The 14,357-nt window shown below is 35.4% G+C and overlaps 1 protein-coding gene across 16 annotated transcripts in view; it reads left to right on the top strand.

Annotated features, from left to right (window-relative positions):
- Positions 1–14,357, top strand: part of LOC141403579 (protein still life, isoform SIF type 1-like) — a 392,764-nt gene that overhangs the window by 37,818 nt on the left and 340,589 nt on the right. For 5 of the 16 annotated variants that reach the window (XM_073986221.1, XM_073986231.1, XM_073986218.1 and 2 more), the window contains exons 9-12: positions 1,041–1,097; positions 1,593–1,770; positions 1,832–2,080; positions 8,769–8,898. In XM_073986221.1, coding sequence (XP_073842322.1) covers positions 1,041–1,097; positions 1,593–1,770; positions 1,832–2,080; positions 8,769–8,898 — 614 coding nt within the window. Of the gene's footprint in view, positions 1–1,040; positions 1,098–1,592; positions 1,771–1,831; positions 2,081–8,765; positions 8,899–14,357 lie in introns of all 16 variants that reach the window. The other 11 variants (XM_073986229.1, XM_073986226.1, XM_073986228.1 and 8 more) reach the window with 6 other exon arrangements.

The following is a 14,357-nucleotide window of genomic DNA, read 5'->3' as shown; positions in this document are numbered from 1 at the left end:
CCGAAACACATTTCGTCCAAACATACCTGGGGTCTAAAACCATTATTTCGACGAGGCACATTTTGCCCATATGAAAGTGTATATACCCTCGTTAGCATATATGCTGAGTGTATAGTAAAATAAATTCTATAAATAAAAAAATATTTTTTTTATCCTATAGCTTGTTTTTCAACTTCCAATGGCCATAGAATAACTGGTTATTCTAGTGGTCATAGAATAACTAGTAATTCAGTGTGCCATGCTCTTGTTAAAATAATGGCTTATTACAGCGTTTTGTAAGTAGTTGCTGCTGCCAAAAATCCCTTACAAAACCCATTATTTTTAGAGTTTTTTTTTTTTGCTGGGTATTGGTCCATTTTTTGGTATAGCCCCCAATAGATTGAAGAAATTTTAAAATACATTGTGTTACAAAATTTAGGCATTTGGGGTATCCATGGTCAAACAATTTTGACAACTAACAGGAAACTAATTATTCCATTAATTCAGAATATTTTATGGTGGGACGTATAAAAAGTTCGGCCCGGCCGAATTTAATGTTTTTTACTTGATTTTTTAATCCACTTTTCACCCCAATTGGGGAATGTCCTGTTTCAATGGTTATTATAGTCCTACTTACCTTATTAAACATTATCCATTTACAGACAAATATTTTTGTTAATAGTTTCTAAATTTTTCTTTAGACATAAAAAAATCTTAGCAATTTCTTTTGAATTTGTATGCTTTGTGTGGTAGCATTTGTGTTGTTTTTCTTTTGTTTCTATTCTTTATTCTTATTGAATTATTTCTAGATTTTAATAGAAAATAAACTAAAAAAATTTTTGAAGCATAATCATTAACATCATTCATTGTATTTTCATGTCACACAAACTCAACCACCACCCCGAACAAAAACAACAAAAACCACTTTTGCCATCAATTGAAACGTGCATTGAAATCACTTGCGAAACTCCATTAAAACATGTTTTTCAAAAAAACTCACACCACTGACCACTGCTTCCATCTAAAAAATCAAAAAACACTCAAACTGTCACAACTGACAGAATTTGCCGAGAGTCTACCTGGATCCATGCAACGTAGCCCATTTCCCATGCGTAGGCGTAAGTATACCAACATAGTATTCATAATTTACTCTACATATTAAAAAAAAACAAAAACAAAATAATGAAATCGCAAGCAATGCCAATTCGAAAACTAGTGAAAATGTCAGTTCATTTTGCCACTTTAAGTTCATGTGGAAGCGACTTGTGATGCACGTGTCTTCCTTTCTTTTTTTCTTGAGAGAGATTTTTGTGTTTTTGTTCTTAGTTTTGTTAACAATAAATTTTAAGGATTGAATTAAGCAAAAAAAGAAATCAAAACCAAAATTGCTGCACTGATTTCCTGATTTTCTTGAATGCACAACAATAGTTAAACACACACAAACACATTTTAATAAAAAAAAAAACAAAATAGAAACCAAAACAAAAAATGAAAACCAGTCTGACACGGTCTTTTGTTTTGTTCCGTTCTTGTTTTTTGTTTTCCTGCAAAATGAAACTGTCTCTCTAAAATCCAAACATAAAACCGCTTCCAATGTCTTTCGAATTCTGTAGCTACAAGTGCTAAATCTTCTACTCTACCTTTGCCTCCACATCGTCCTATGTCCACAGTGCGCGAAAAAGAGCGTGATCGTGAACGTGATGGCTATTACAGTGATCGCAATGAATTGGTACGTGAACGGGAGCGTGAAAGAGAACGTGAAAGGGGCTATTTGTCGGATCACAATACAAGGTAAGTGAAAAAAGTGAGAGAAATCGTGAAGTGTAATAATTAAAATGTCTGCTTGTTTTAGCTTTTCAAATTCCCGTTGTGCTTCTTGTATTGGTGAATCGGCCCGTGCCCAATGGTTCCGCCACTCGGATGGTTGGCGTTCTGGCAGCTCAACCATTGGTTCTGGTTCTGGCCAAGGTCTAATGTCACAACAAACCAATAGTTCAGGCACCAAACGTTCTCCTTGGGACTCTTTGCCCTCTCTACGCCAGGATAGCAGTTTAAATGATTCGGGTTATAAGAGTGCCCGGGCTGATTCTTTGGAACAACGGTGAGTTATTTTCGTATTACGATAAAACTTTTTCTTAAAGATAAAAGACCTCTAAGAGATTATTTGTCTAAAGTACACCTTTAAGAGGTCTTCTGTCTATAGAAGGCCTTTAAGGGGTCTTCTGCTTATAGAAAACTTTAAGAGACCTTCTGTCCAAAGAGAGATCTTCCATCTATAGAATACCTTGAAGAGGTCTTCTGTCTATAAAGTACCTTTATGAGGTCTTTTGCTTATAGGAGACCTTAAAAAGGTCTTCTGCTTATAGAAAACCTTTAAGAGGTCTTCTGCTTATAGAAAACTTTTAAGAGGTATTCTGTCTATAGAAGACCTTTATTAGGCCTTCTGCTTATAGAAGACATTTAAGAGGTCTTCTGCTTATAGAAAACTTTTAAGGGGTATTCTGTCTATAGAAGACCTTTAAGAGGCCTTTTGTCCAAAGAAGACCATTAAGAGATCTTCCGTCAATAGAATACCTTGAAGAGGTCTTCTGTCTATAAAATACCTTTAAGAGGTCTTTTGCTTATAGGAGAAAACCTTTAAGAGGTCTTTTGCTTATAGAAAATCTCTAAGAGGTATTTTGCATAGAGAAAACCTTTATGAGGTATTCTGTCTATTAATGACCTTTAAGAGGTATTCTGACATTCGAGAGTTCTCCTGTCTATTAAAGACCTTTAAGAGGTATTTTGACATTGGAGGGTCTCCTGCCTATAGAAAACCTTTGGGGGTCTTCTTTTTATAGAAGACATTGGAAGAGGTCCTCCGTCCATAGAAGATTTTTAAGAGGTCTTCTGTCTATTAAAGACGTTTAAGAGGTATTTTGTTTATAAAATACCTTTAAGGGGGTTTCTGTTCATAGAAGACCTTTAGGGTCTATAGAATACCTATTAGAGATATTCTCTCAATTGGAGACCTTTAAGAGAGAGTGATCTTGAGAGATCTTCTGTCTATAGAAGACCTTTTAGAGGACTGATTTGTATAGAAGGCCTTTAAGTTGTTTTCTGTTAATAGAATAAGACCTTTTAGAAGAAAACATTTAAGATATCTCATGCCCATAAAAGACCTTTAAATGGTCTTCTGTCTATAGAAGAAGACTTTTTCTGACAATAGAAGAGGTCTTGAAGAGGTATGAGGTATTCTGTCTATCGAAGTCCTTTAAGGCGATGTCTTTTTGTAAAAGAAAACTTATAAGAGATATTCTGCCTATAGAAAGCCTTTATGAAGTTGCTACCTGTAAAAACCTTTAACGAGTAGGAGAAGAGCCTTAAGAAGTTCTCGGTGTATAAATTTACAAATTTAAGAACAAAAATACCTTTAAGCGGTCTTCTGTATATGGAAGAGGCCTTCTGTCTACAGAAGAAGACATTTAGGAGGTCCTCTGTCTATAGAATGCTTTTTAGAGGTCTTTAGAGATAAAGACCTTTAAGAAGAGTAGAAGAAGAGCCTAAAGAGGTTCTTGGTGTATAGATTTACAAATTTAAGAGGTCTTCTGTCTATAGAAAATTACCTTTGAGAAATCTTCTGTACATGCAAGAGGTCTTCTGTCTTTAAAAGAAGATATTTAGGAGGTCCTCTGTCTATAGAAGACTTTTACGAGGTCTTCTGACAATAGAAGAGGTATTGAAGACATCTTCTCTCTATAAAGGATGACCCATATGAGGTATTCTGTCTATCGAAGACGTTTAAGGCGATGTCTTTTTGTAAAAGAAGACTTATGTATAAGAGATATTCTACCTATAGAAAGCCTTTATGAAGTTGCTGTCTGTAAAAAACATTAACGAGTAGAAGAAGAGTCTTAAGAAGTTCTCGGTGTATAGATTTACAAATGTAAGAAGAAAAATACCTTTAAGAGGTCTTCTGTATATGGAAGAGGTCTTCTGTCTACAGAAGAAGACATTTAGGAGGTCCTCTGTCTATAGAAGGCCTTTTAGAGGTTATAGAAAAAGAACTTTGAGTTGTCTTCTGTATATAGAAGACCTCTACAGGTTCTTCTACTATGTATAATAATAATTGTTCCATAAACATCTCAGATGGGACAAGGGAGACTTCTCTCATATCAATGAGTGCACCCCGATTCATATTTAGCTCAATGATATGGGACCTACTGTTTATAGCCGAGTCCGAACGGCGTGTCTAAGACGCCACTTTTGTAGAGAAGTTTTACATGGCTGAAATACTCAGGAAATGTCGCCAGCATTACTGAGGGGTATTTTGCCACCGTTGAAAATTGTTTGATGTTGCTTGGCAGGAAATTGAACCTACGACCTTCAACGTGCAAGGCAGGTGTGCATACCATTGCACCACGGTGACACCCTTTTACTATGTATGGAATACCTTAAAGATATTTTCTGCTCATAGGTGAAGTTTAAGGGGGTCTTCTGTTTACAGTAGGCCTTTAAGATACCTTGTATCTATGGAAGAATACCTATAAGAGATCTTTTGTCTATAGAAGAACTTAGGAGTTTTTTTTTTGTCTATAGAAGAAGTCCCTCAAGAAGTCTTCTTCTTTAAGAGGCCTTCTGTCTATAGAAGAAGACAATTAGGAGATCCTCTGTCTTTAGAAGGCCTTTAAAGAGGTCTTCTGTCTATAGAAGAAGATTTCTTCTGTTTACCAAAGACCTTTAAGAAGTATTCTGTTATAGAATAGAGGAAGCGCAGCGAGAGACATTTACTAGTGCACCTTGCATCAGTTCAGACAGCGTAGATAAAAGTTTTCCACAAAATCCTATGACTACGTCATCTACATAGGCAAGTACCGTAGTTCTTAGTCTGTCAAATTCCTTGAGTATTCACGTCACTGCCTGAAGCCAAAGCAAAGTTGATAAAACTCCTTCATGTGGGATGCCTCTAGTGGCTGATTTCCTCACAGAACTCGCTATAGTTGGATTGATTAATCTTCATTCCAGCAATCCTTAAAGTGGTTACAATAGAGCGGACACTCAGTCGCTCTGGAGCTAAATGGTTTTGAATTCAAGTTTCACATTATTAAATTCTCTTTTTATGTCTAGAAAGACAGCCAAGGTGTGATTCGAGTCATCCGTGTTGTTTTCTATTTAACCCATAACCTAGTGTAATGTTGTTACTGTTGAGTCACCCTCTCCTTTACATTCTTTGATGTAGTTCGCACTCGCACTATTCATTGTGAACTTCATTACAATTTCACTCCCATCATGGAAGAAGTTGACCAATTCTCTACTATCAATCTCGAGACATTTGTTTGCTTCTGGATCAATTTCAACACCTCTGCCAGATCGGAGTCAGGAGGTATCACCCATGTCATAGCTACAACTCTGTATGGGATGTCTGCAGTTGAGATCGCGATTAACTTGCAGCCATCCCAAAGTGCATCAGTGTTCTTTACTATCTGGATTAGGAAATCTATCGATTCCTTGTCCTGGCAGTTGCTGGCCAAAACCGATCTTCCTGTCCTCCACATCATCAGAAGTTATGACCTTCCTTAGACGACTTTCTACTTACAACCAATGATCCCCACTGATCCTGCCTTTAGGATCACACATTTCAATGACTTCTACCAGAAGGTCATCTGGGGGCGATCATGCGTGTAGGTTTGTATGGGCTGTGTGTCCTTTCACCAGACAGTTGTGAGAGCTAGGCTGCCTTTTTAGGCCGTCCAAGGTTGGGTCCTTTCTAATGTTTGGCAAGCGGCCACATGAAGCCGACTGACGTTCCATCATCCGCCTGGCAATTGGATTTGAATTCATAGAAGATCATACCCTCTTTACCCATGCCTGCTGTGAAGAGGTCTTCAATTTTCCACTAGGTTATGTTGAGGATGATGTCAGTCGCTTCAGACACTTGACTTCTGGTCTCATCATCCTCTTTCCTCCTTTCAGCTCCAGCTCCTTCCTTTGAGATTCCGACCTTGCTCCTGGCCATTTTTCACAGTTTTTGAGACAGTCGCAGATGAAGCAATCCGACTGGATGAGACCTTGTGTGGCTGATTCATCTGCCCCTTACCACTCAGATTCGCCGACAATAGTAGGTTTTGCGTTCAGGGCCTATGGAGTCAAATTGCTGCCAGACACCGCCGGAGACACGACACCACCGGTTCAGTCATCACAGTCGTTGGGCTAAAGACTACAGAGGTTGGAATTCGATCGATCGAAAGAAAACGTTTCTCAATGTGATGATATTTTCTCCCGAAACGCCTCACGAATCAGAGTTTGAAACTGATCTTCCAAAATTCTGCTTCGGTGATGTAGCTCGGGTTCTTGCCAACAAATGTCCTTCCAGACTGGTCTGCACATTTTAAGAAATGTCCTTATTTTCTTTCCCAGGCCTTACAATTCTTAAGGGTTGGGGATGTGGGGAAGTGGGCCATTTCCATCTACACAGTCATATGCCATACACAGAGTATGGTGTCTGGGAAGGGTGGACCAATCGATTGCGACCGATATCATATCCACTAAGGGATGTTAACTCTCGCTGACTCTGTTTGTACTTCCATGTGCAGCTGAGGAAGCACATCTCAAAACGATTAAGGTGGGATAATTGTAGCATCCATCTTCCCAGTTGTTTAGGCGGAATTTTTCTGACTTAGTCCAAGAGTTTCGCTTTCTCTCAGGATATGGAGTTATTCCCTATTCTGGGGGTCTATTGCGTGTCTGTCAATGTCCATTAACGGCGTAGATTTGTCGTCCCTAGTTTGCGTCTATTTTTGCAGCAGGTGCTACGTTGCCCGTGGTCATAGTAGTGGTCTTCAATGAGGGTACTATTTTGTTTTTTTTTAGGGTTGTTTTAATTTTCGTATCATCCATTGGAGACATAGCTCTCCCTTGCCATGATTAGAACACGACAATTAAGACTTGTACTAGCCCATGTGCTAGGTATCAACTACGCTCCATTGTTTAATTGGTAAGAGATTATTACCTGCATAATCTTCTCTTCAATCAACATATAGGTTTAAAGGGTTACCCCCACTTCAGAAAATCGAAAAAAAGGTTTGTTTGTTTATTTTTTTCATTCGGCATTTTCATTGTCGGAGATATGAGCGTTGAAAGGAATAAATTTATTGTTTTTTGTATGGAGCATCGAAATTAAAAACGCATTTTTCTCGAAATGCCATTTTGAAATCGGTGCCAACTCTCATTCGAAAACTAATGTACCGATTGTTTTACAATTTTGTGGGTTATCAAGGACATCAAAATCTAGTCCTTCATCGAACGATTTTTTTTAACAAATTTTTGTGACCTGAAAACGTCAGTTTTTTTGGCCAAAAATTGAAATATTGACTTTTTGGTCCACCACATCAGTAAAATCTAATATTTTTTTTAAAAATCGATCGATGAAGGACTAGATCTTTATGTTCTAAATAACCCCAAAAAAATATATACCGCAAAATGCTTATTCAATAAAAGGGTTTTGTGGACGGCCTCTTGCCACAGAACCACAAAATATTTTCTGAAAAAAAAACAAAAAGTTTGATAGTTTTCTTGGGAAAAATTATCAAAAATTGAATTTTGTGTGCTTTGCAAGTGGGGGTCACCCCTTAATAGAGGGCATTGTAATCTTAAGCCCCCTTCTTGAAACAGGTTGGTTAACTGAGTCGCGCATATGGTTGTTGATTATTTTAATACCTGCAATCAGAATTCCAAATTACGTTCTAATTAAAATTGGATTTTATTCGCTCTTGTCTCTTCTATTCAAACAGTTCGGGTATTTCAGGTGACCATTAAAAGTGATTTCTTTGCATTATTCAAACTTTGTACAAAGATATTGTATGGGTTACAAAACTCTACGTAACTTCAAGTGTTTATTTTTGTTTCGGGGGAACGTGTTGCGCAACATATGTTTGTACATGTTTAGCAGAGGGACCAGTATTAGTCTAGGACATTGACATGTTAAATCCACTTTGGTCCGTTGCTTGGTATCTATAGTCATAGATGGATAACAATCAGTTTAAATTTGAGACAGGTTTGTCTTTGGATTTGTTTAGATTGATATTTTTTACTGTAATAATGTCGGTTTGAAGGCATAGAAGTTTCGTTTCTTTGTCGTTTGTGTCACATCTTCATTGGGAATATATCGACGCCTCCAAATAATAGTATGCTAAGTCGACTTAGCATGTTTTCATGTTCTTTACATTTTTATATTTAACGTCCTTTAACTTAAATTCTGTCAAATTTTGGTAATAATCGGACAATCCGAACAGAAGTTATAAACAAATTTTTACTTAACATAGTACTGAAGGTCAAAGAAATTTCCAAACTTTTAGAGCTTGTCCTGCAAAACTCACTGTTCAGAATTAGCAAATTATTATTTGGAGGTGTCGAATGTCCTTTAACTTAAATTCTGTCAAATTTTGGTAATGATCGGTCAATCCGAACAGAAGTTATAAACAAATATTGACTTAGTTCATTGACTGAAGTTCAAAAAAATGTCCACATTTTGAGACCTTCTCCTGCAAAACTCACTTTTTAGACTTAGCATACTATTACTTGGAGGTGTCGCTATTACACTTATATGTTTTACGTTTGTATTAGTTAACCCTCCTACTGTTTTCAAAATTCACATGGTTAGAGCGAAGGACATTACTTAGTTCAACAGCAATATAGAAGTATAATGTATGTGGTTTTATTCAATTATCCCTTAAATATCTCAGGATTTTTTAAATAATGTATTCCAATTCACAATTAATTATAACATTAAATTTTCTTCTTTTCCAAAGCAGAGGCGAATTTATACGTCAAGATAGCTTAAGATCTGACTATTTGAGTGATCGTGATTCACGTTATGGCATTGTGCAACAGGCTTCCATTGAGAGCACCGATTCGAGAATGTGCTATTTAACATCGTCTGAGGTAAGTTGAAAATAAATGTATGTATATAATAACTGTTGTTATATCCTAATGCAAACTCGAAACTCAATCGACAAAAAAAAAAAACAATTATTATTAATAATTAATGAAAATATCTATTAAATTGTGATATCGTGTAAACGAAAGAATTCTATTGGTTGCAATAAATTCGAAAATCGATTTGGCAAATAATGAAGGAGAAAAAAAAATAATGAAGAAATAATTTTCTAAGACGATTACAAACAAAATACATTCGAATTACTAACAAACGACAATTTTTTTAAACATAGTTGATTCACATGTATTGTAAATCAAACAAAAATATTCTGCAATTACAGAATTTTGGTGGTAACTTAAACAAATTTGCTTTCTTATAGAAACTTTCAATAGGAAATATATTTATATAATTTATATTAGTTAATAAGAATTTTATAAGTTGTTGTCAACTATGTGTTACAACAAATATTAGAATAATAAATTTTAAAGCTGGTCAGTTGTCACGCTGAAACACATAAAAGGTAAGTTGTATTTTTACAAATTTGTTAATAATATAAATATATTAGAATTGAGCGTATGAGTGATGTCATTAGCATAAAGAAAGGAAATCCATATTCCCATTTTTTTTCATACAAAACGTGCGATCGATTGGCACTACATAATGATCTAGATTGGCACAATTCCGCAAAAATATTCACATAATTCAATTAATCCGAACCTTGGACGTATACATAACATTAATGAATTATGTATATGTAATGTATACGCAGTGTTGTTAAATTTGTTCCTACATGTTTTGTTTAGAGGAAATTACCCAGCAAAATGTTTGTAGCCAAAGAAGTAGTTAAATCATGAGTGCAAGTGATTTCGGACTACATCTTTTTACGTGAAAGAAGTCATGATTTTTACAAGGGCATGGTGCAGTGAGGATACTGTCTACTGTCACACATTTTGCATTAGTTCTTTGTAGTGAATAAATCACAACAACATATGATTCAACTACTTCTTTGGCTACAAACAAAGATGTAGTTCGAAATCACTTTTATTATTTTTTGTATACAAATTACTTTTTATGGATGCAAACATATTGCAGTTATTATAATTAACAAGAAACAAATTATGTTCTTTGTCTTTTTAAGTTTTTTTTGCAAAATTTTGAAATTTCTAAAATGTGAAAAATTTATGAAATGGATTCAAATCGGACATTGTCAAAATGTGAAGAACGGACTGCATTTTTCATGACTCTGCGTGGACTGCTTCAAAAAAAGCTATTCAATCACTACTTCACAAGGAACAACTTCAAATAAATGTTGCTGTGTACATATCTATGTATATTAGGGTTATGAATTTTCTACATAAGATTACATAAATTCTTAATTATAATGTGATTTGTTGAAAAACCCTCACGTGCAAAATGATTTTAAAATTTAAATTTATCAGAATTATGGGCAACTTTGTGAAGTCACTGTAAGCAGACTTTAGAGCCACATGAGATAATCCAACTGATAAAGCATTTGTTTCTCACTAATTTTCTTTAATTCTGACAATCGTAAAAATGCCGTAAACGCTTCTTTCCAATGATTCCTCTTATTTCCTTTTTAACAAAAAAAAAAAAAAATAAAATAAAATAAAAAAAGAAATAAAAAAATAATAATTCAACATTTTTTCAAAAGTGGTTGGTGCATGACCTTTTCCAATATTTGAATGGAATACACGTTATTTTAGTTATTAGAAGGCCTTTGTTTATTCATTCAAAAAAAAAAAAAAAAAAAAACAAAAAAATTAAAATCGATTTGTGAGTGATTTTTTATATATTTCAATGGAATAGACGTTATATAATAGAAACACGTAAGGAAAGGATCAAAGTAGGCCGGGGCCGACTATATGATACCCTACACCACTGTGAATATGTAAAATAGAGTGTTTTTTTAAGCCCGATAGAACTTGAAATTGTAAAAAAATAACACAAAAAATTAAATTGCAATCAAATTTTTTTTTCGAAAGATCAATACGTGACATTAACATTTGAAAATGATTTCGGGCATATGGACACCGCGGCTGTTCTTGACGAAGTGCACTCTGGACGTCCAATTTTTGGCCACTTTTTCGAGTACTGCTGGCCGTATGTCACGAATAACACGAACAATGCTGGCCTCCAAGGCATCAATTGTTGCTGGTTTATCAGCATAAACCAGTGACTTCACGTAGCCCCACAGGAAATAATCGAGAGGTGTCAAATCGCACGACCTTGGAGGCCAATTGACAGGTCCACTTCTCGAAATCAACTTATCGCCAAATTTTGATTTCAATAAGTCGATGGTTGCGTTCGCCGTATGGCACGTAGCGCCATCCTGTTGAAACCACATCTCCTCCGGATCAATGTCATCCATATTTTCAAACAAAAAATCATTGATCATGGTGCGGTAACGATCTCCATTGACCATAATGCGAGCTCCGGCCTCATTTTTGAAGAAATAAGGTCCGATGATGCTACCAGCGTGAAAACCGCACCATACGGTGCATTTTTCTGGATGTAATGGAGTCTGTAGGGTCTCTTGTGGATTGGTCTCACTCCATATGCGGCAATTTAGCTTATTAACAAACACGATGCGCCTCATAGCTGAACACAATTTTGCGATAAAACAACGGGTCATTTGCCAACTGCTCTGGACCGAATCGACGACTGATTTTCAAAGAAAATTTGGATAATTTCGTAGCGTTGTTCAAGCGTGAGTCTATTCATGATGATTTGTCAGAGTATACTGAAACAAATAAAAAAAAGTTTCATCAAAATTTAATTTTTTGTGTTACTTTTTACAATTTAAAGTTCTATCTAGCTTAAAAAAAAACACCCTATATATATGGGAGCTATGTCCAAATCTTAGCCGATTTCGATATAATTTCGCACATTTACTTCCAGACTTCAGTCACACATTCCAAATATCATTGAAATCGGACTTATATAGCGTGTTTTGTTCCGCAAATATGCGAAATCGGCCGGAAATATATATGGGAGCTATATCCAAATCTGAACCGATTTCGATATAACTTGCCACGTTTATTTCTAGACCGAATTCAGTCACACATTCCAAATTTCATTGAAATCGGACATATATAACGTGTTTGGTACAGAAAATACGTGATATCGGCCGAAAATATATATGGGAGCTATGTCCAAATCTGAACCCATTTTCACCAAAAGTAATAGCATTTTTCCTATGGCTAAAAAATTATAGTCTTCAATTTTCAGCTGAATCGGACAAAAAATGCGACGTTGCGAACTAAAATACATGGACAGACGGACAGACGGACATGCATAAATCGACTCAGAAAGTGATTATATGTATATCCCCAAAAGAAACTATGGGTCCATTTCATTTCCTTTTGTTTGTTACATACAAATGCACAAAGACATAATACCCCTTACCACAGTGTGGTGTAGGGTATAAAAATTCTTGCATCCGTGCAGAAAGTGATTTTTGAATTCGAAAAGTCATAACCCTAATCTACGCACAATGTTGAACTAAAATATGTTTTGAAATTTACTTGGGTGAGTCTATTACTATACACGGAGGAAAAAAAGGCCTCTCTAACATATTTACCAAACAAATTTTGCAGCAAACATATACACTGCCGCTCACTTGAATAGAACCCCCCTGCAAAATTTTTTTCAACCTCCATTTCTTCCGAATTATACAAAATATGCAGTTTTTAAGTTTTATTATATTTTGCTTCATGTGTTTGGAGTAAACTTAGTCATTCATTTGCATTCAAATCCAATTTGTATAAGAATTAAGCAAGGAAAACAAAATAAAGTCAAAAATTGAAGTAAGAAATTTGGCTCATTTGAATAGAACCCCCCCTTTAAAACTTGGGAATACAGAAAGATTGTATTAGAATATCGATGCATATTCACTCTATATTGAAAACGAAGTACTTTCAGTAATATTCAGTAAAAGTATATCCCTCCTGATTAAGGATACACCCGTACATCCTGCTTTGGCAAGGATTCTTCAAATAATCAGGTGTAATGCCCAACAATGCTTGCTTTTTTCATTCAACAAGTTTATTTTTAGAAGCGTGCTGTCTCCTTTAGTCGTATATTTTACGTATAAGTCACTCCCATACAGTTTAGACAATATTTACCACTGTAGAATATGGCGGCCCCTCCAGGATATCCGCATTTAATTTAAGTTTTTATGACTCGAAGTGTACAAAAGTTTATAAAATCGTGATGAAATTTCTACTCGGGATATCCTAAAATGCTTCCCACTATTGGAAATGCCTGTTTTAGAACTCCTTTGTAAATTGTCGAGCGCATTTAGGGTGAAAGAAATTGACGCCAAAGTCCTTCATAATTAGTAAGGACTCTCCTCATAAAGTAAACTATTGCGTAACTATATAACTAATTTTTTCGCGTCTATTGAATGGAATACCATCTTCTAAATTGTTTCTGTAGCGATAATTGTGCTTTTATGGTGCTGGAACGCTTTACTAATTACTAAGGACATGGGCGTCAATTTACTTCATCCTAAATGTGCACGACAACTTATAAAGGAGTTCTGAAACAGACATATCCAGTAGTGAGTAACATTTTTGGATATCCCGAGTAGAAATTTCATCACGATTTTATAAACTTTTGTACACTTCGAGTCATAAAAACTTAAATTTTTGAAAAGAAATGCGGATATCCTGGAGGTGCCGCCATATTCTACAGTGGTAAATATTGTCTAAACTGTATGGGAATGACTTATGCGTAAAATATACGACTAAAGGAGACAGCACATTTCCAAAAATAAACTTGTTGAATGAAAAAGCAAGCTTTGTTGGGCATTACACCTGATTATTTGAAGAATCCTTGCCAAAGCAGGATATACGGGTGTATCCTTAATCAGGAGGGATATACTTTTACTGAATATTACTGAAAGTACTTCGTTTTCAATATAGAGTGAATATGCATCGATATTCTAATACAATCTTTCTGTATTCCCAAGTTTTAAAGGGGGGTTCTATTCAAATGAGCCCAATTTTTTACTTAAATTTTTGACTTTATTTTGTTTTCCTTGCTTAATTCTTACACAAATTGGATTTGAATGCAAATGAATGACTAAGTTTACTCCAAACACATGAAGCAAAATATAATAAAACTTAAAAACTGCATATCTTGCATAATTCGGAAAAAATGGAGGTTGAAAAAAATTTTGCAGGGGGGTTCTATTCAAGTGAGCGGCAGTGTATTTGTTTGCAATCAGTCCCAAACATAACATATGTTTGGGTCGTGCAAACAAATATATGTTTGGGTGCAAACAAATTATATGTTTGGATGCAAACAAACACAAAACCCAAAAAGGCACAAAAAACGAACACATGCAGTGGGCACTTACTTAGAGCAAGGGAGCGTAAATTTTAATGTAAAACACATTGAAATGTTTGCTCACTTGCTCTCAGTAAACGCTCACTGACTA

The sequence above is a fragment of the Musca autumnalis genome, unplaced genomic scaffold (genome assembly GCF_047663935.1).
Source record: "Musca autumnalis isolate F117 unplaced genomic scaffold, ASM4766393v1 scaffold_4, whole genome shotgun sequence".
Taxonomy (NCBI): Eukaryota; Metazoa; Arthropoda; class Insecta; order Diptera; family Muscidae; genus Musca; species Musca autumnalis.
Note: the sequence above shows the minus strand (reverse complement) of the source record. Positions and strands in the feature narration are given on the sequence as shown.